Raw genomic sequence first — 20,282 nt, forward strand, 5'->3', positions numbered from 1 at the left:
TCACAATTGCCATAGTAAAGGGAAACGTTGATGGTGTTAACTAACAGGGAAAACTCTAGAAAGTTGAATGAACTTCAATCTTGTGCTTCTCTACGTGGGCTGATATTTCTTCTGAGCTCTGTGCGGTGTTCCCAGCGCGGCAGTCTTGGGCTACTGCACGCCCGCGCTCAGCTAAGAGGGAACATTGACCTCAACCCCATCGAACACCTTTGGGATGAATTGGAATGCGAGCCAGGCTTAATCGCCTAACATCAGTGCCCCGACCTCAGTAATGCTCTTGTGGCTGAATGGAAGCAAGTCCCCGCAGCAATGTTCCAACATCTAGTGGAAAGCCTTCCCAGAAGAGTGGAGGCTGTTATAGCAGCCAAAGAATTACCAACTCCATATTAATGCCCATGACATTGGAATGAGATGTCCGATGAGCAGTCGTCCACATACTTTTGGTCATGTCGTGTACTTCCAATACAGCATTGTTTCCCCTACTATGATTTTGCCCCCCCCCCCCATAGGGGAAATATTGCAATACAGTCTTTTTTTTGTTATCCCAGGGCAACACCAGAGATGAAGTCCTGGCCAATCGTCTGCTGGAGTTCCTGATGAGGAACAGCTTCCACCCCAAGAGGCCCGTCTTCAGACACAACCTGGAGATCATTCGCACTGTGGTGGAGTGCTGGAAGGACTGTCTGGACGTGCCCTACAAGTGAGAATGACCCTAGTACAAGCATTTAATTTCCTTTCCCACTGATTTCCCCAAGCTTTTGAAAACCTTCTCAAAAAAAAGTTAACTATCCTTTTAATATCAACATGCGTCCTCTTTGTTGCTCAGTCTGATCTACGAGCGTTTCTGCGGCACAGACCCAAACAGTAAAGATAACTCAGTAGGACTCCAGCTGCTGGGCATCGTTCTGGCCAACAGCCTCCCTGCCTACGATGCCAGGAAGTGTGATATCGAGTACGACAGGTAAATGGGCAACCTGTGTGCCTGTCGAGAAAGTAAACGAATGCATCAGCTGATTAGATGGAAGATGATGAGATTGATGAGCATGATTGTGGTTATGATGATGATGAAGAAGATTATTATGATGATGGTGGTGATGATGATGATTGTGGTTATGATGATGAGCATGATTGTGGCTATGATGATGATGATGATGAGCATGATTGTGGTTATGATGATGGGGATTGTGGTGGTGATGAAGATTATTATGGTGGTGGTGATGATGATGATGATGATTGTGGTTATGATGAAGATTATTATGATGGTGGTGATGATGATTGTGGTTATGATGAAGAAGATTATTATGATGGTGGTGGTGATGATGATGATTGTCGTGATGATGATGATGATGATGATGACTATTAGTATTATTAGTAGTAGTATTATGGCATGATTTACCTTACTATTGTTGACCTTATTTTACCTGGTAAACGTGATTGAGAACCCATTCCTCCATTGTGAGTGTTGCATTGAATGAGGGTACTGAGTGTTTCAGTGAATAAGGCCTGACTATGTGAAATGTGTTGCAGGTATATCCAATCCCTGACCAACAACCTGGCCTTCACCAGATATAAGGAGGTCTACTCTGCAGCTGCTGAGATCATCGGTCTTATCTTGAAGAACATGACTGAAAAGGACAGTGTATGTAAACTTGTCGTCTTGATAGTCCTAAACCCAAATGATGGACTTCATTTACTTTTTATTTGAACATGATTCAACGTGTTCTTTGTTTCTTTCAGCAACCTGATGCATCGCTGCTCAGTCTCACTGTAAATAAATTAACAGATCTGAAGAAAAAAGACCTGGATGACAAATTCATTATCTGCTTGAGCAAAGTTTCCAAGCACTTTCCTCCCTTTATGGACCGGTAAGAGTAGTGTTTTTATCTTGTAACTTCCTGAAACACCATGATCTAGTAAGCTAGTTCAGCCCAAGTCCATCAGTGCCTTAGGCGCCAAAACTGAAGTAAATAATTTAGCCAATTCACTAGTTACAAAATTAACTGAGTTAAAAGTGAAGCTGCACTCCTTCACTGTCATACATTTCCAACTTACTTTGATAATGCTCCTTTTGTTAGGAAATGGCAAAGATTACAAATATTTGTAGATAAACATCGGGTCACCTCAATTAGAATGGATTCTGGAGGAAGACTTCCTGGCTGGTTTGCTCTAATCAAATCTGGGCAATTTACCCAGTTATTTTAATACACAAAGCTACTTTCTAAATACACAAAGCAGCTTTACAGTGAGGGAAAAAAGTATTTGATCCCCTGCTGATTTTGTACGTTTGCCCACTGACAAAGAAATGATCAGTCTATAATTTTAATGGTAGGTTTATTTGAACAGTGAGAGACAGAATAACAACAAAAAAATCCAGAAAAAAACGCATGTCAAAAATTTTATAAATTGATTTGCATTTTAATGAGGGAAATAAGTATTTGACCCCCTTTCAATCAGAAAGATTTCTGGCTCCCAGGTGTCTTTTATACGGGTAACGAGCTGAGATTAGGAGCACACTCTTAAAGGGAGTGCTCCTAATCTCAGTTTGTTACCTGTATAAAAGTCACCTGTCACAGAAGCAATCAATCAATCAGATTCCAAACTCTCCACCATGGCCAAGACCAAAGAGCTCTCCAAGGATGACAGGGACAAGATTGTAGACCTACACAAGGCTGGAATGGGCTACAAGACCATCGCCAAGCAGCTTGGTGAGAAGGTGACAACAGTTGCTTTGGGGGTGTTTTTCTGCTAAGGGGACAGGACAACTTCACCGCATCAAAGGGACGATGGACGGGGCCATGTACCTACCGTCAAATCTTGGGTGAGAATCTCCTTCCCTCAGCCAGGGCATTGAAAATGGGTCGTGGATGGGTATTCCAGCATGACAATGACCCAAAACACACAGCCAAGGCAACAAAGGAGTGGCTCAAGAAGAAGCACATTAAGGTCCTGGAGTGGCCTAGCCAGTCTCCAGACCTTAATCCCATAGAAAATCTGTGGAGGGAGCTGAAGGTTCGAGTTGCCAAACGTCAGCCTCGAAACCTTAATGACTTGGAGAAAATCTGCAAAGAGGAGTGGGACAAAATCCCTCCTGAGATGTGTGCAAACCTGGTGGCCAACTACAAGAAACGTCTCACCTCTGTGATTGCCAACAAGGGTTTTGCCACCAAGTACTAAGTCATGTTTTGCAGAGGGGTCAAATACTTATTTCCCTCATTAAAATGCAAATAATTGTAACATTTTTGACATGCGTTTTTTCTGGATATTTTTGTTGTTATTCCGTCTCTCACTGTTCAAATAAACCTACCATTAAAATTATAGACTTATCATTTCTTTGTCAGTGGGCAAACATACAAAATCAGCAGGGGATCAAATACTTTTTTCCCTCACTGTATGAGAGTTTGTAAACATTTCGCTGTACTGTTTACACCTGTTGTATCCTGTTCACGTGACAAATAAAGTTGATTTTGATTTGACTTACAATAAGTGTGTGTGTGTGTGTGTGTGTGTGTGTGTGTGTGTGTGTGCACACTTGTGTGTCTATATTAGGTTTGTCAACGTAGTGTCCTACCTGCTGCCGAAGCTGCACGGCATGTTGAAGACCCACTGTCTGGAGTGTGTTTTCAGCCGGGCCGACGTCATCCCAGACATCTACCTGCTGCTGAAGACCAAGGGATTCACCCAGATCATGGCCCACAGGTTTTCCCCCTCACACACACACACACACACACACACACACACACACACACACACGAGGCCTGGACTAAAAAGCATGGTTAATTGGAGAATCTCCAGTGTAATTGCTTTTTAGTCCAGGACCAGCCTTAATCAGTGACACACATAAACTCTGGTAGAAACCACATGACGTTGTTGCCGTTCTCCTAGGGATGAGGCGAGACAGAGAGTGTGTCTGGACATCATCCACAAGATCCTGGCCAAGCTGAAGCCAGCGGAGCTCCAGGAGGTCCTGGGAGCCGTCACAGCATTCATCTCCCACCCCTCCCCGGCCTGCAGAGAGAGGATGTACCACATCCTCATGTGGATTCAGGATAACTACAGGTTGGTACAGTGCTCATTTTAGGACAGCCTCACCGCATTGATTCAATCGCCATGCCTCACATTCACACATAACAACGTTTTAGTTCCTATTTGGGCCCCACCACTATGCCCCTATAATTGCTCTAATGTTGATGCTCGGGAAATTACGGATGAAATGATTGTGAAAGGATAACGAAGTCATTTGTTTTCAGTGATGTAGAGAGTCAGTCTGACAGTGTTTCGGTGGAAGTGTTCAACGAGGCAAAGGAAACCCTGCTTCAGGGACTTACCGATGGAAACCAAGGGCTGCAGTAAGTACTTATCTTACATGTGGCATAAAAGTCATTGATCAATAAGTAGTGTCTGTAGCATTCTGCCTCCCCTCAATCTGCAGGCTGTACGTGCGTAACTTCTGGAGCCACGAGAAGCGCCTGCCCAAAGCCACGCTAGAGCGCATGCTGGCGTTGCTGCACTCTCTATACTCTAGTCGCATCGAGGAACACTTCCTCAGTCTGGCCACTAACCTGCTCCTGGAGATGACTAGCCAGAGTCCAGACTACACACGCAACATGTTTGAGTACCCGCTGTCCGAGTGCAAGTTCCAGGTCAGGAGACTGTGACCACCGTTGAAATCAAAGAACTTATTTCTAGATCATTCTTTCTGGATTGTTATTTTGAGAACATTCTATTTCTATGAAGTGACTAATATAGGCTTCAGCCTGCAAAGAATGCACATTTTGATAGATGTACTTTAACAAAACAATGTGACAGAAAAGTACATTCAAATGTATATTTTCAGGTTTATTAGATTTAAATGTGAATTCCACACATGATCACAAAAGACACAAACATCTACTACTGTGGGGAAATCTGCAATAAGATTGTAGAGCAAAGTGTTTTGATGACGTTTTCTCTCTCTTAAAGGACTACGTGATTGATTCGAACTGGCGTCTCAGGAGCACCATCCTAACCCCGATGTTTGTGGAAACTCAAGCCACACAGGGAGCCACGCAGGGCCCGGAGAGCTCCACGTCTCAACCAGGGACCGTGAGGAACCAGCTCCGAGCAACACAAGGCTCATTGGAGTTCAGCCAGACTCAAGCTCCAGGTATGTACGTCCCCTTTCCTTCAAAAAGCCTTTGAAACTGAGGTATTCAGTTGGTTGGGGTATGGGTGTGAGTTAGCTATGACTAACCAGCTGTAACTAACTAATTGTTAGCTATACATTTGAGTTAACTAGTGTTTAGCATTTTTGTGTGGTTACGTGCGTTTTATATTGTTTTGTTTCCCTGTATTTCAGGCCGGCGCTCCGCCTATAACTGGTTGACCGGCAGCAGCGTGGACACCCTGGCTGAGTACTCGCTGTCCTCTGAGTCCCTTTCCGCCCTACTCGTGTTCGACAAGAAGAAGCCGGCTGCTTGGAGGCCCACCGGGGAAGGCTTTGGCACCAGGCGCCTCGCCTCGCCTTCTGACGAGGGTGACAGCCGCAGCAAAGGCTAGTCTCTCAAGTTTCATACTACCATTTGATGTTATTCCTTTTCTTTAACCTCTATGGGCTAGGTGGGACGCTTGCGTCCCACCTACTCAACAGCCAGTTGAATCCTGTGGCGCGTTATTCAAATACCTTAGATATGCTATTACTTCAATTTTTCAAAAATATGACTATTTTACACCATTTTAAAGATAAGACTCTCGTTAATCTAACCACACTGTCCGATTTCAAAAAGGCTTTACAACGAAAGCAAAACATTAGATTATGTCAGCAGAGTACCCAGCCAGAAATAATCAGACACCCATTTTTCAAGCTAGCATATGTCACATAAACCCAAACCACAGCTAAATGTAGCACTAACCTTTGATGATCTTCATCAGATGACAACCCTAGGACATTATGTTATACAATACATGCATGTTTTATTCAATCAAGTTCATATTTATATCAAAAACCAGCTTTTTACATTAGCATGTGACTAGCATGTGACTAGCATTCCCACCGAACACTGCCGGTGAATTTACTAAATTACTCACGATAAACGTTCACAAAAAGCATAACAATTATTTTAAGAATTATAGATACAGAACTCCTCTATGCACTCGATATGTCCGATTTTAAAATAGCTTTTCGGTGAAAGCACATTTTGCAATATTCTCACTAGATAGCCCGGCATCACAGGGCTAGCTATTTAGACACCCAGCAAGTTTAGCACTCATCAAAGTCAGATTTACTATAAGAAAAATGTTATTACCTTTGTTGTCTTCGTCAGAATGCACTCCCAGGACTTCTACTTCAATAACAAATGTTGGTTTGGTCCAAAATAATCCATCGTTATATCCAAACAGCGGCGTTTTGTTCGTGCGTTCTAGACACTATCCTAAAGGGTAAATAAGGGTGGCGAGCAAGGCGCAATTCGTGACAAAAAAATTATAAATATTCCATTACCGTACTTCGAAGCATGTCAACCGCTGTTTAAAATCAATTTTTATGCCGTTTTTGTCATAAAAATGCGATAATATTCCGACCGGGAATCTGCTTTTAGCTAAACAGACAAAGGAAAAGAAAGCATTCGGTCGAAGCGGGCACGCGCCTAAGCCCATAGTACTCTGAGTGGCCACTTGCCAAAAGCGATAAAGTGTTTCGGCCAGAGCCTGCCTCGATATCGTTCAGCTTTTTCCCGGGCTCTGAGACCCTATGGAAGCCGTAGGAAGTGTCACGTTATTGCACAGATCCTGAGTCTTCAATAAAAAGAGCCAAGATGAAACACTACTTCTCAGACAGGCCACTTCCTGCTTGAAATCTTCTCAGGTTTTGGCCTGCCATATGAGTTCTGTTATACTCACAGACACCATTCAAACAGTTTTAGAAACTTTAGGGTGTTTTCTATCCAAAGCCAATAATTATATGCATATTCTAGTTACTGGGCAGGAGTAGTAACCAGATTAAATCGGGTACGTTTTTTATCCAGCCGTGTCAATACTGCCCCCTAGCCCTAACAGGTTAACAAGGACAACACAATAGTCTCAGAATGAACATGGACCAGGACATAATTTTTTGTTTCATTGCAAAGAAAACCTTTTTCTCCAAATGTTTTCCATTGTGTGCACTTATGGATACTGTATGTCTATCAGCTGTCAATGTCCTGTTTGTCTGCTTCTCTTCAACAGCTCAGAGTGAGCAACGCGCCGACATCCTGAGGCTGAGGAGACGCTTCCTCAAGGACCAAGAAAAAGTCAGCTTGGGCTTCGCCAAGAAGGAAATACGCCACCAGAGACAGGAGAAGGCAAGCGTCAAGAAAGACCCTTTTTAAGTGAAGGGGTTATACAAAGAGTGTACAAAACACTAGGAACACCTTCCTAATATTGAGTTGCGCCCCCCCTTTACCCTCAGAACAGCCTCAATTCGTCAGGGAATGGACTCTACAAGGTGTCAAAAACATTCCACAGGGATGCTGGCCCATGTTGACTCGAATGCTTCCCACAGTTGTGTCAAGTTGGCTGGATGTGTTTTGGGTGATGGACCATTCTTGATACACACGGGGAAACTGTTGAGCGTGAGAAACTCCGTAGCGTTGCAGTTTTTGATACACTCAAACCAGTGCGCCTGGCACCTACTACCATACCCTGTTCAAAGGCACTTAAATATTTTGTCTTGCCATTCACCCTCTGAATGGCACACAATCCGTATCTCGAGGGTAAAAATCCTTCTTTAACCTATCTTAACTGTCTTTAACTTCTCTTCATCTACACTGATTTTGAAGTGGATTTAACAGGTGACCTCAATAAGTGATCATAGCTATTACCTGGTTTCATCTGGTCAGCCTGAAAGAGCAGGTGTTCCTAATGTTTAGTACACAGTGTATATCAAATCCATATTTGTTCTGTATTTGTAGTTATCTGCATTTCGATCTTTTTTTGCTTGAGTTTTATGCTGCCATTTTGTCTTCCACGCACCTGAAACTGGCCGGGTTATGTGTTAATTTAGGACAAGATGGCCGACCAGAGGCTAAGAAAGGAGGCCCAGGTCACTCTGTACCGCAGCTACAGATCAGGAGACTTGCCTGATATCCAGATCCAGCACAGTAGCCTCATCGCTCCCCTGCAGGCTCTGGCACAGGTCTGTCCCACCTCTGGATGGCCAACCCACTGTTACGTCACTTTCATTTACTGTACTCACTTTACTTTTGGTTAACATTTCACTTTGGGTAAAAAGTAGTGCTCTGTGTTGTGGGAGAGCAGAACACACATTTCCATCTCATCAGAACTGGACTCAAGTTCTCATCTACTTCATTTTATTCTAAATGTCTTTCCCCAGAGAGATCCCACTCTGGCCAAGCAGCTGTTCAGCTCTCTGTTTGCTGGTGTCCTGCAAGAAATGGACGGCTTGGAGAAGTCTAATGAGGAGAAGAAGAGGATCAAGGAGGAGCTACTGAGGGATATGAACGGGTTCCTAAGCAAGAGTACCCTTTACTTTCCTCCTTTTGTTGCATGTGTGCAGGTTCGAGACTTCTCACGTTTTTTTCACTGTGTGTAGAGGATGGTTCAGTTATTTTAGTATTATTGTGGAATGTTTCTCATATGTTGGCATCTGCATTTGTAACACTTGAATCTTTGCCATCTCTGCTACAGTTGAAGTAGGAAGTTTACATACACTTAGGTTGGAGTCATTAAAACTCGTTTTTCAACCACAACATACATTTCTTGTTAACAAACTATAGTTTTGGCAAGTCGGTTAGGACATCTACTTTGTGCATGACACAAGTCATTTTTCCAACAATTGTTTACAGACAGATTATTTCACTTATAATTCACAATCACAATTCTAGTGGGTCAGAAGTTAACATACACAAAGTTGACTGTGCCTTTAACCAACTTAGAAAATTACAGAAAATGATGTCATGGCTTTAGAAGCTTCTGATAGGCTAATTGACATTATTTCAGTCAATTGGAGGTGTACCTGTGGATGTATTTCAAGGCCTACCTTCAAACTCAGTACCTCTTTGCTTGACATCATGGGAAAATCAAAAGAAATCAGCCAAAACCACAGAAAAACAATTGCAGACCTCCACAACTCTGGTTCATCTTTGGGAGCAATTTCCAAACTCCTGAAGGTACCACATTCATCTGTACAAACAATAGCACGCAAGTATAACACCATGGGACCACGTAGCTGTCATACCGCTCAGGAAGGAGACGCATTCTGTCTCCTAGAGATGAACGTACTTTGGTGTGAAAAGTGCAAATCAATCCCAGAACAACAGCAAACGACCTTGTGAAGATGCTGGAGGAAACCGGTACAAAATATCTGTATCCACAGTAAAACGAGTCTAATATCAACACAACCTGAAAGGCCGCTCAGCAAGGAAGAAGCCACTGCTCCAAACTCGCCATAAAAAAGCCAGACTACGGTTTGCAACTGCACATGGGGACAAAGATCGTACTCTTTGGAGAAATGTCCTCTGGTCTGATGAAATAAAAATAGAACTGTTTGGCCATAATGACCATCGTTATGTTTGGAGGAAAAAGGGGGAGGCTTGCAAGCTGAGGGAACACCATCCCAACCGTGAAGCACGGGGGTGGCAGCATCATGTTGTGGTGGTGCTTTGCTGCAGGAGGGACTGGTGCACTTCACAATATGGATAGCACCATGAGGAAGGAAAATGATGTGGATATATTGAAGCAACATCACAAGACATCAGTCAGGAAGTTAAAGCTTGGTCGCAAATGGGTCTTTTAAATGAACAATGACCCCAAGCACACCTCCAAAGATGTGGCAAAATGGCTTAAGGACAACAAAGTCAAGGTATTGGAGTGGCCACCACAAAGCCCTGACCTTAATCCTATAGAAAATGTGAGGGCAGAACTGAAAAGGCGTGTGCGAGCAAGGAGGCCTACAAACCTGACTCAGTTACACCAGCTGTCAGGAGGAATGGGCCAAAGTTCACCCAACTTATTGAGGAAAGCATGTGGAAGGCTACCCGAAACGTTTGACCCAAGTTAAACAATTTAAAGGCAATGCTACCAAATACTAATTGAGTGTATGTAAACATATGACCCACTGGGAATGTGATGAAAGAAATAAAAGCTGAAATAAATCATTCTCTCTACTATTATTCTGACATTTCACATTCTTAAAATAAAGTGGTGATCCTAACTGACCTAAGACAGGGAATTTATACTAGGATTAAATGTCTGGAATCGTGAAAATCTGAGTTTAAATGTATTTGGCTAAGGTGTATGTAAACTTCCGACTTCAACTGTATGTTGTGGGCGTGCATGTATTATTCATTGCATACAGTAAGAAGAAATGTGATGCATTCACAGAAATACCCAGTGAACAAGATTATTTGCAAGATGACTGGTGTGTTTGTGTGTTTGCAGGACATGAGCTACCAGCACAAGGATCTGCTCCAGATGCAGCCTGCAGCAGTGAGCTCCAGCTGCCTTGCCAGCCTCCAGCAGCCCACTGGCATCCTGTTGCTGGAGGAGGGCTTGGTCCAGGACTGCAGCCCCGAAGAGCCCCCTGCCAAACGGGCCCGCGGCGGACGCAAAGAGGTCCCTCCAGACACAGAGAAATGGATTCATCTGGCAAAGTATGTAACGGTAGTTTGAGCATCTAATAAAAGGGAATCATAATTATAGGTTGGATTTATTTCTGCAGAGCCCTTTTTGAAGTGCTAAAAATGCTTTAGCTGTACACACACACACCTCATCTAATACAGTACTATACATTTGAATTTGATGTGGTATTGTTTTTCCTTTTTTTTCTCCTCCAGACTCTACAGATCTCTAGGAGACTACGATGTCGTTCGGGGGATCTTTGGCGGCAAGATTGGGACCAAGTCCATCACATGCACTGCTCTGCAAGCGGAAGCCAGCAGCAACTATGCTGAGGCAGTGAGGCTCTACAACGAGGTAATGCATTGAGAAGAATGTTGATCAAGTCCAGCTGATTTTAATTAAATTGCCTCATTGAGATGTGATTATTTGTGCAAGTACATGTGTATAAAAGGAATACAGATCCAACATCCAACAAATCAATGTTTTTAAGTTTGCTGGTCCTGGAGTAGATGGTACTCCTGTTACTCTATGACCCCATAGTGTATTATAAGACTTATAAGCATTCATAACAGCGTCCATAACATCTCACCGCTCCTTACAACAGTAATCGTAACTGCATTAAAGGCTATACATGCAGTCATATTGCATTACACACAGGTGGTATATAAAAAGTGTTACCAAATGTAACTCCTTTTAACATTGATGCTCACATTGATGTTCCTCAACGTGGCAGGCGCTCAACACGGAGTGGAGTGACGGCGAGCCCACGGACACAGAGAAGGACTTCTGGGAAATGGCGGCCCTGGAGGCATACAGCCATCTGACAGAGTGGAAGTCTCTGCAGTACTGCTCTATCGTCAACATCGACCAGGAACAGGAACAGCCAGTCAACCTGGACAAGATGTGGGCAGAACCCTTCTATCAGGTAATCCCATCCCACAGAGTTGGATAGAGGGCTTGCCAAAAAGCCTGTTTTAGCATGAGTTGTGCCATTGAAGCCTTTCTCCATTTTTAAAGTAGTCAACTGGGTGGGACTTCCTATGGGGTAAGGAGGGATCACAGAATAAATGACAAGCAACAATATTATGTATTTGCTTTTATTTAGTCTATTTATAGTCTGTATGTACTATATCAAAGCTACCAACAGTAGCAGTTGGCTTTTGTTTTGCACGATGGATTGTAGTCATTAATGTGCGTGTTGGCTTTTGTTTTGCACGATGGATTGTATTCATGAATGTGTGTGTTGGCTTTTGACAGGAAACATACCTGCAGTATATGATGCGCAGTATGTTGAAGCAGCTGCAGCTGGGGGAGAGGGACCAGGCTCTGCTCAGCTTCGTGGACAGCGCCATGAAGGTGGAAGAGCGCAAGGCCCTGCTGGAGAACCACTACAGCCAGGAACTCAGCCTACTCTACATCCTGCAGGAGGACTACGACCGCGCCAAGTATTACGCCAACAACTGCTTGCAGGTCTTCATGCAGGTCAGTGGCACCACACGTTACTGCTAGTTACTGCTAGTGTGTGAGGGGGGAAGGATTGTAGGAAACATGGTTAATGTTGATGGAGTAGTGCAGACAAAGTCAGTTCTCATTTAAATATGAAGGAGCCTGCTCACACTCAATCACTCACTTGTACATTTCCTCTCTCATGTCTCTGTGAAGAATTACTCTAGTGTGGACACTCTGCTGAACCGCAGCCGGCTGACCATTCTGCAGTCAGTGCAGGCGTTGACAGAGATCCAGGACTTCCTCCAGTTCATCACTGGAGAGGGTGAGTTTCCTCCAATCGCGCTAATTTTGATCTTAGGCACCATATCATCTTGCTATTTCGTGAGCAACTGTGGTTCGAACAAGGGTCACCGGTGTTAGTCCACTGAGCTATCTCGCTATTTTGATTCACCATAATATCCTGCATAGGTGACAAAATATATGTTCTATTTATCTCTTTTTGTCGTAGTTTCCATTAACTCCCTACAAAACCTCATTAGACGATGGATTGACCGCTACCCTGACGCCAAAATGGATCCAATGAATGTATGGGATGATATCATTACGTCTCGGTAAGAGTTTTTTTGTTTTGTTGAAGAAAATGTGTCTATAATTCAGGGTGTGTGTGGTTTCTTTGTACTGTCAAAATATCCCCTTCTATCTGCCCGTGGTCCAGATGTTTCTTCCTGGACAAGATATGCGAGAAGCTCAGCAACCAGGCCCCTAGTGACACCATGGAGGTGGACGGGGCAGAGCAGGACCAAGCCCAGGACCTCGACACTATCGTCAAGGACTGCAAGTTTAGCATGAAGCTATGCATGGCTGACAGCGCTTGGAATCAGGTAAGATCTTAGTCTGTCTGTGTTTTTGTTTGATCATTGTCCGTTGTGGATGTCCTCCCGTGGCCACACAGGAAGTGACACATTGCACCTTTTTAAAATGCTTTGTCATTCCAGAGCAACTTCGATGTAGCCACCAAGCTGCTGAAGGAGCTCCACCGAGAGGCCAAGACTCAGAGAGGCTGGCTGCTACGCTGGGTCCACAGCTTCAGCCGCTTCAGCCACAAACGCAGCCTGGCTCAGGGGCCCGTGGAGCAGATCACCACCATGCTGAAAGCTATCCCACTGCTGGGTAAGATCATGGACACTTGGAGGTCCGTTATGGCCGGTTATGGACTGACCTGGGATCAATATTGTCCAAATCATTTGCCTGAGTTTGATTGAGCTCCTCAAGTGTTGTAAAAAGGGCTACATAAATCTTCATTTTATTCATTGAGCAAGTTAAGAAAAATGGGTGCATGTTGCCTCAACGTGATGTGGTGCAGCCCTTACGTTCAGTCTTGTCCTTTATAGATGACCTTCAGGCCGAGTGCCAGAGTGCCAGCGGCCATGTTTTCAGAGACCAGAGGATCCTGTTGGGAACGTCCTACCACATCATGGCCTCGGCTGTGAGCAGGAGCCCCTCGGTTCTGGAGAGCATCGGGAGAGAGAAGGCAGACCGAGTTCTGCAGCTAGCTGGGTCTTCCTCAACAGCTAGTCAGCAGAAGGTATACAATTATGGGGCATCGTTTGTAACCTGCTGTATGTTTTCAAAAAGATGAATTCCGTGCCACATCAGAACATTTCTAACCCTTTGTGCAGGCAGTGGTAGGGCTGCAGATGCGAGCTCTGGAGTTGTTCAGTGGTGCCGTGAGGAGGGCGGATGAGGAAGTCCAGTCCTACACTCAGGAGTGTTTAGACACCAGCGGCATCGTCGAGGCCTACATGGCTCTGGCAAACTTCTGTGACCAAAGATTGCGTGAAGAGGAGCAAAGCAGTAACAGTGAGTCCCTCCAGCACCTCTGACTTTAGCCCTAGTTTCCTGGAAAGATGAGTGTATCACTATGTACGATTTGGTTCCTGGGTAGATGTAATTGTTACGCTGAGTTTTGTTAAGCACCAGACAGTACCAGTTGTCATTGTATAATGTCTTAGTAGATTCCAGCTGAAATGGGACTGACATTTAGTTAGGGAAACCAACTATTAGACACAGTAATGTACCCTTATTGCTGTTTAGGCAGTGACTAATCGTCTAATCACTACTAACGTGTCTATCTGGATGTTGTCTTGTAGTTAGTGAGTTCCCTGAGCTGGCCACCCTGCCTGTTCACGTGGTAGAGAGCATGCTCAAAGCCCTGAAGCTGAACTCAGAAGAGGCCCGGCTCAAGTTCCCCCGTCTCCTGCAGATCATCGAGCTCTACCCTGCAGAGACTCTGGACCTCATGGCCAAAGAGGTAGGGAGCCAACCAGGATCCGATTTCCATAAGAAAGCTTTTCCTCAAAATACTATAGCTTTGTTTAGCAGCTCAAGGTTCCCATGTTGTGGTTGACAGATGGTGACGGTGCCCTGCTGGCTGTTGATTGGCTGGATCAGTCAGATGATGGCCTTGTTGGACAAGCCCGAGGCGGTAGCGGTGCAGCATATGATTGGTCAGATTGCAGAGTGCTACCCCCAGGCGCTGGTCTACCCCTACATGATCAGCAGTGAGAGCTACCACTTTGAGGACTCGGCCAGTGGACACAAACACCAGGAGTTTGTCGACAGGTACTGTACTGCTTCCACCCTGGCAAACAGTCTACTCAGCTCGCCAAAAGACCATGGACACTGAATGTTGAATCATAGCATCACATAGTAACAAATTGTGTTACTAGAGATGGATCCAGTATCAAGCAATGCGGAACAGTTCAGTGTTCACTACAGTGTATTTTATTACGCTTTATGTTACAGTCCGCTATTTGCCTACATGGAGTTTATTCAAAAATGACATCTGCTCATAACCTAGCCTATACCTTTGGGATTCATTGTAACAAGCACCACTAGGAATAATTGGTATTTCATACTAACTGTATAATAACTGCTACGGGTGATGTGTGTGTTGGACAGGCTCAAGTCCCTATTGGATAAAGGGGGTGCTGTGCGGGACTTTGTTGATGCCCTCCAGCAGCTAACAAACCCTGAGATGCTTTTCAAGGTGGTTGATGATTACAACATTGAAACAACAAGTGAACCATTTTCTTACTGCGGTCATCAGTGGTTGTTGATTCTTCTCAGTTCATTTTGAGGTGTAGATTCTGTTAACATTGTCATGTGACTGTCACAGGATTGGTGGGACGATGTAAAAACTGAATGTGAGAAAACGAGTTTCGATAAGAAGAGGATGAGAAACATGTATGAAGAAATGTATTCTTCCCTCTGCGATCAGAAGTCACAAGGTCTTGGCGCATTCCGCCAGAAGTTTATACAGGTTGGCATCTTCACATATCATTAAAAAAAAAAACACAGCTACAGGTATACTTGTCATATACAGTGCATTCAGATAGAATTCAGACCCCTTTACTGTTTCCACATTTTGTTATGTTACAGCCTTATTCTAATTATTCACAGTTTTTATTCTCATCAACCTACACACAATACCCCATAGAAATGTTTCAAAATGTATTAAAAATAAAAAAACAGATGCCTTATTTACATCAGTATTCAGACCCTTTGCTATGAGACTCAAAATTGAGCTCAGGTGCATCCTGTTTCCATTGATCATCCTTGAGATGCTTCACAACTGTGGGAAGCATTGGAGTCAACATGGGCCAGCATCCCTGTCGAACACTTTCGACACCTTGTATAGTCCATGCCCTGATGAATTTTTGGCTGTTCTGAGCACAAAAGGGGGTGCAACTCAATATTAGGAAGGTGTTCCTAATGTTTTGTATACTCAGCGTATATGATATATGTTATTGTATTCCACTGAAATCACTCTCATTTCGGTGCACTCTAGAAATTTGCCAAGGAAGTGGAGAAGTGGTTGGGTCGTGGTGGTGCCAAGCTTTTTGAGAAGCGGAGAGACAAGGCCTTCCTGAGGCAGGTGGAGACAGACCTGATCAGCTCCATGTGCAAGTTCCGGAAAGAGCCAGGGAACCTGAAGGAATACTCCCCCTGGCTGAGCGGCTTCAAAGCCGACTCACTCCGGAACGAGCTGGAAGTCCCAGGTCAGTAGGGATGCAACATTTCTCAAGTCAAGTTCTACGCATGTGATGCCATTTTGCTTTTCAGCTGTCACTTTATGTAAAATATATGATCCTCAATACTATGTGATTTATCTCTTGTCTTTTAGGGCAGTATGACAGCAGATCCAAACCTTTGCCTGAGTATCATGCAAAAATTACAGGATTTGATGAAAGGGTATGTATGATCCACAGCTGTTATTTCCACTTCCTGTTGTTCTCTTGACCCTCACTTTAGCCTTTATTTCAATTGAATGTGTTGCTGTTTGCAACCCTGAATGTTACTTCGGGGGCCTTTTTATATCTAGGCATGGATATAATATAGGGGAAATAGTAGTAGCACTTCATTTAACTTGTGTGTGTCTGCATTCATCCGTCCCCAGGTAAAGGTGATGAACTCCATCCGGCGGCCCAAGCGTCTGATCGTGCGCGGGGATGACGAGCGGGAGTACCCATTTTTGGTGAAGGGCGGAGAGGACCTCCGTCAGGACCAGCGCATCGAACAGCTCTTCACCGTCATGAACATCCTCCTGGCCCAGAACACCACCTGCGCCCACAGCAGAATGCAGCTCCGAACATACCAGGTGGTGCCCATAACCACCAGGTAGCTTTTCATTTTATTTAAAGTGTTTTTCGACCCAGTCCTCAGGGGCAACATACTTTATCCATCACTACGACACGTGATTCAACTACTAATCATCATTGTGTAAATGTGGCAGTTTAAAATTAACAACTGGTATTGCAGTGGCAGGAGGTCATGAAGTTATTTTCTGTTTACCAAGCAGACAGCGCCTGTACTTTTCAGTATGTTTTTGATGTATCCCTACAGAATTGGACTGATTGAGTGGATGGAGAATACCTGTACACTAAAAGACCTGCTGCTCCGCACCAGGACTGAGGAGGAGCAGCAGACTGTAACGAGGTACAGTAGTACCAGATATGCCAAAAACATAGAAGAATCTACAACTGATCTCACTGGCGATCTAGACCCAAAAAATGTATCCTTTTGTCTTTGTTCACTGTAGACCGAATGAAGTCTATGATAACTGGCTCACCAAAGTCACCAAGTCAGACGCTCGTCAAATACAAGGTATCGGACGCTATGCTGAGTCTTACAAGTAAGTCAAATCAAAGTTTGTCACGTGCGCCGAATACAACACCTTTCAGTGAAATGCTTACTTACAGGCTCTAACCAATAGTGTGAAGTCAACTGAACTGTGTGTTGTACTTAAACATAGTTAACTCACTGACCCTGTTATTATGCATTTATCTAGTAAATATGTATCCTGGGTTTTGTGTTGTAATAAATCCCATTTTTGCCTTTTTTTTTATTTTTTATAACCGTTCCAGATAATTTTCCATTTAAATGTATTTATGCCATCTATCACAGGATGGCAAAGCGCAATGAAACAGTCAATAACTTCATGAAGATGGAACAGCTTGTACCGGGCGATCTGCTGAGGTTGGTTTCTAATTTATATAATGACCCACACCATTGTGTATAGATGCAGCTATCAAGCTGTAACATTTAGTAAACAAACCTAAAGTCCTTCCTTCCTCATTTTCTTGAAGAAATCCCTGATCTGACATGGCCGGATTGGTGAAAGTTACTGTTTGTAATAGAACGGTTTACACCTATCAATTTGTTTTTGATCAGTGCTTACTGCAAGAAAGGGAGGGATGAAGGATGTTTATTAACAGGGCCCAAGGGTTTGATCCTATCGATTATCATTAGAGCACACTGAAGTGGAGCAGTCTTCAGTCCAATACCAAGGGACAATCAATGTCATGAAAAGTTAGTGAACATGTAATAGATTAATCCAGTGTGTGCCGGCCATAGATTCTTCCGCAAATTCAAAAAGGGTCGTTGTCAATCTTTTTTCCAGGAGAGCGTTTGTCCGGATGAGCACCACCCCCGAAGCCTTCCTGTCTCTGCGCTCCCACTTCACCAGCTCCCATGCTTTGCTTTGTATCAGCCAATGGCTCCTGGGCATCGGCGACCGTCATCTCTCCAACTTCATGATCAACATGGAGACCGGTGGTATGATTGGAATCGACTTTGGCCACGCCTTTGGTTCTGCCACACAGGTGGGCCCCCCTTACGTTTTGTCTGGTTTTGAGGGCAGGGATAGTGTAGAGCAGTGTTTATTAATTATGGCACATTTGTGTCTTTGTACTACACACATGATTTAAACCATCAAAGCAATTTATGAGTTGATCATTTGAATCAACTGTACAGTGGTAGGGCAAAATATATATTTTCACCCCTTTGGGCTTCCAGGACCAGGATTAAGACTAACTGGTGTAGTGGATAGTGCGGCCTCGTGAGTTGAATGTGCAAGCAGCTGTTTATTACATTGAGTATGTAGTTAAGCGTAGTTTCTTTTTGAATGATATTTGTACAAGTTTACATCTTTACCCCTAAGAAAATCTGGACAAATGTTTTTCTTGCACAGTTCCTCCCCGTACCAGAGCTGATGCCATTCCGCTTGACGAGGCAGTTTGTGAATCTGATGCAGCCTATGAAACAGTCAGGCCTGATCCAGAGTGTGATGGTGCATTCGTTGAGAGCCTACAGGGCCAACCCAGAGCTGCTGCTCAACACCATGGACGTGTTTGTCAAGGAGCCGTCTCTGGACTGGAAGGTAATGCACGAGGTCTAGGGCCCAGCATCTAAGAATACTTTAATACGATGTACATTATGATGACAATGTTACTAACTGGTTTTCACTAACCCTCAGAACTTTGAGCTGAAACAGCTGAAGAAGGGAGGCACCTGGACCGAGAGCGTCAACACCAAAGAAATTAACTGGTACCCTCTACAGAAAGTCAACTTTGCCAGAAGAAAACTAGAAGGAGCAAACCCTGCCACCATAACCAGGTAGGCAAAATTTCCTCAAGGAAAACAGTGGATAACTTTCATTGATTTTTGTGTCCAGGGAGTTTTGAATTGGGTTTTCACAAAGTCAGGGGGTTTACTTGTGTACATGCCTTAAGAGCTCGATTCAATCAAACCCGCATTGCAGTATCTCTGTTTTGACCATGGTGACGAGATCAGCATAATAAGAAGAGTGCATAGGCAGTAGTAGTGCAAAATAAATGAGAACTTTGCCCGGGATTCAGTCTAACGCAGATTAACGACCTGTGCACAATTATTTTCTTTTAAAAGGCAATTTCCCCGACATTTGCGGAGATCAATTTGCTGTAAACTCCACTGATGTTGGCTAAAGCAGAAATCACTGATCAGTTAATCGCAGTGCACTAGTAATTTATTAGCGCTTGTTTGAATCCAGGCCTTACTAAACATTTCTATGGTAGGATGGCTGAATCTGACCCTTAATCTCTCGTTTGTTTTTAGTGAGGAGCTGAAGCTGGGTTTTGAGAAGGACTCTGCCTTCAAGGGCATGCAGTCTGTGGCATTGGGAAGTGAGGAGCATAATGTGCGTGCCCGGCTGGGCCCCGACGGCCTGTCGGTAGAGAGCCAGGTGGACTGTCTTTTGGACCAGGCCATGGACCCCAACATTCTGGGGAGGGTCTGGGTGGGCTGGGAGCCCTGGATCTGAAATGCACACACTTCTCCCAATGAGGCCCCTCCGAGACAACTTAACTATATTTGAATACTTTAAAAACACACCCTCCCTTGAAGTAATCACTGATTCAACAAAAATGTTTTGCATGTCAGCTATCAAGTTTAATATCACTTTCTAAATACATCCGGTATGACGCCTTTTGTGTCATACGAAGCAAAGTACTGCTGTATCTTGAAAACGTGATTGCTGACATACATTTTGGGACTACATCAACAATGGACTAATGAAACAAATACCAAATTATAGTTTTAGGGTGGAATTTTCCTTTAAGGATCAGAGATTTTTTTTCAAGGGAGCAAGGAAGCATGCATTCCTATAGTATTCAAACAGGGCCAATGGACTGTTGCCCACGATATTGTGCTGATGTTGTTCCTTATAGATTATGAAGTTAGTACATGAAGCCTTGTCTTCAGTCTTTTTATGATTGTTTAATAAAGTAAATGAATTCTAACACACTCAAATTAGACACTTCATTGTTTAACTGGCTTTTGTTTGTTTGGAAGGCACTGCATGGCGAATCATTGAATAAAACGGCATTCCTTCGATGTGCATTTGTGCAAGGTTGTCGTCATTGTAG

At 43.9% G+C, this 20,282-nt stretch overlaps 1 protein-coding gene across 1 annotated transcript in view; it reads left to right on the forward strand.

Annotated features, from left to right (window-relative positions):
* prkdc (protein kinase, DNA-activated, catalytic subunit) overlaps positions 1-20,254 on the forward strand; it is a 50,211-nt gene extending 29,957 nt beyond the window's left edge. The window contains exons 50-86 of the mRNA XM_014159583.3: positions 549-700; positions 827-961; positions 1,528-1,639; positions 1,738-1,865; positions 3,547-3,696; positions 3,883-4,056; positions 4,248-4,346; positions 4,430-4,640; positions 4,960-5,143; positions 5,336-5,530; positions 7,198-7,313; positions 8,015-8,146; positions 8,345-8,527; positions 10,411-10,622; positions 10,806-10,944; positions 11,324-11,515; positions 11,848-12,072; positions 12,253-12,361; positions 12,548-12,650; positions 12,755-12,920; positions 13,035-13,209; positions 13,431-13,624; positions 13,719-13,899; positions 14,190-14,350; positions 14,450-14,661; positions 15,001-15,088; positions 15,218-15,361; positions 15,890-16,100; positions 16,226-16,293; positions 16,499-16,719; positions 16,945-17,037; positions 17,141-17,233; positions 17,506-17,577; positions 18,002-18,203; positions 18,572-18,760; positions 18,857-18,996; positions 19,474-20,254. Coding sequence (XP_014015058.2) covers positions 549-700; positions 827-961; positions 1,528-1,639; positions 1,738-1,865; positions 3,547-3,696; positions 3,883-4,056; positions 4,248-4,346; positions 4,430-4,640; positions 4,960-5,143; positions 5,336-5,530; positions 7,198-7,313; positions 8,015-8,146; positions 8,345-8,527; positions 10,411-10,622; positions 10,806-10,944; positions 11,324-11,515; positions 11,848-12,072; positions 12,253-12,361; positions 12,548-12,650; positions 12,755-12,920; positions 13,035-13,209; positions 13,431-13,624; positions 13,719-13,899; positions 14,190-14,350; positions 14,450-14,661; positions 15,001-15,088; positions 15,218-15,361; positions 15,890-16,100; positions 16,226-16,293; positions 16,499-16,719; positions 16,945-17,037; positions 17,141-17,233; positions 17,506-17,577; positions 18,002-18,203; positions 18,572-18,760; positions 18,857-18,996; positions 19,474-19,678 — 5,766 coding nt within the window. The 3' untranslated portion in view covers positions 19,679-20,254. The remainder of the gene's footprint in view (positions 1-548; positions 701-826; positions 962-1,527; positions 1,640-1,737; positions 1,866-3,546; positions 3,697-3,882; positions 4,057-4,247; positions 4,347-4,429; positions 4,641-4,959; positions 5,144-5,335; positions 5,531-7,197; positions 7,314-8,014; positions 8,147-8,344; positions 8,528-10,410; positions 10,623-10,805; positions 10,945-11,323; positions 11,516-11,847; positions 12,073-12,252; positions 12,362-12,547; positions 12,651-12,754; positions 12,921-13,034; positions 13,210-13,430; positions 13,625-13,718; positions 13,900-14,189; positions 14,351-14,449; positions 14,662-15,000; positions 15,089-15,217; positions 15,362-15,889; positions 16,101-16,225; positions 16,294-16,498; positions 16,720-16,944; positions 17,038-17,140; positions 17,234-17,505; positions 17,578-18,001; positions 18,204-18,571; positions 18,761-18,856; positions 18,997-19,473) is intronic.
* The last annotated feature ends 28 nt before the right edge of the window (positions 20,255-20,282 follow it).

This window comes from Salmo salar, chromosome 19 (genome assembly GCF_965601325.2).
Source record: "Salmo salar chromosome 19, fSalSal1, whole genome shotgun sequence".
NCBI lineage: Eukaryota > Metazoa > Chordata > Actinopteri > Salmoniformes > Salmonidae > Salmo > Salmo salar.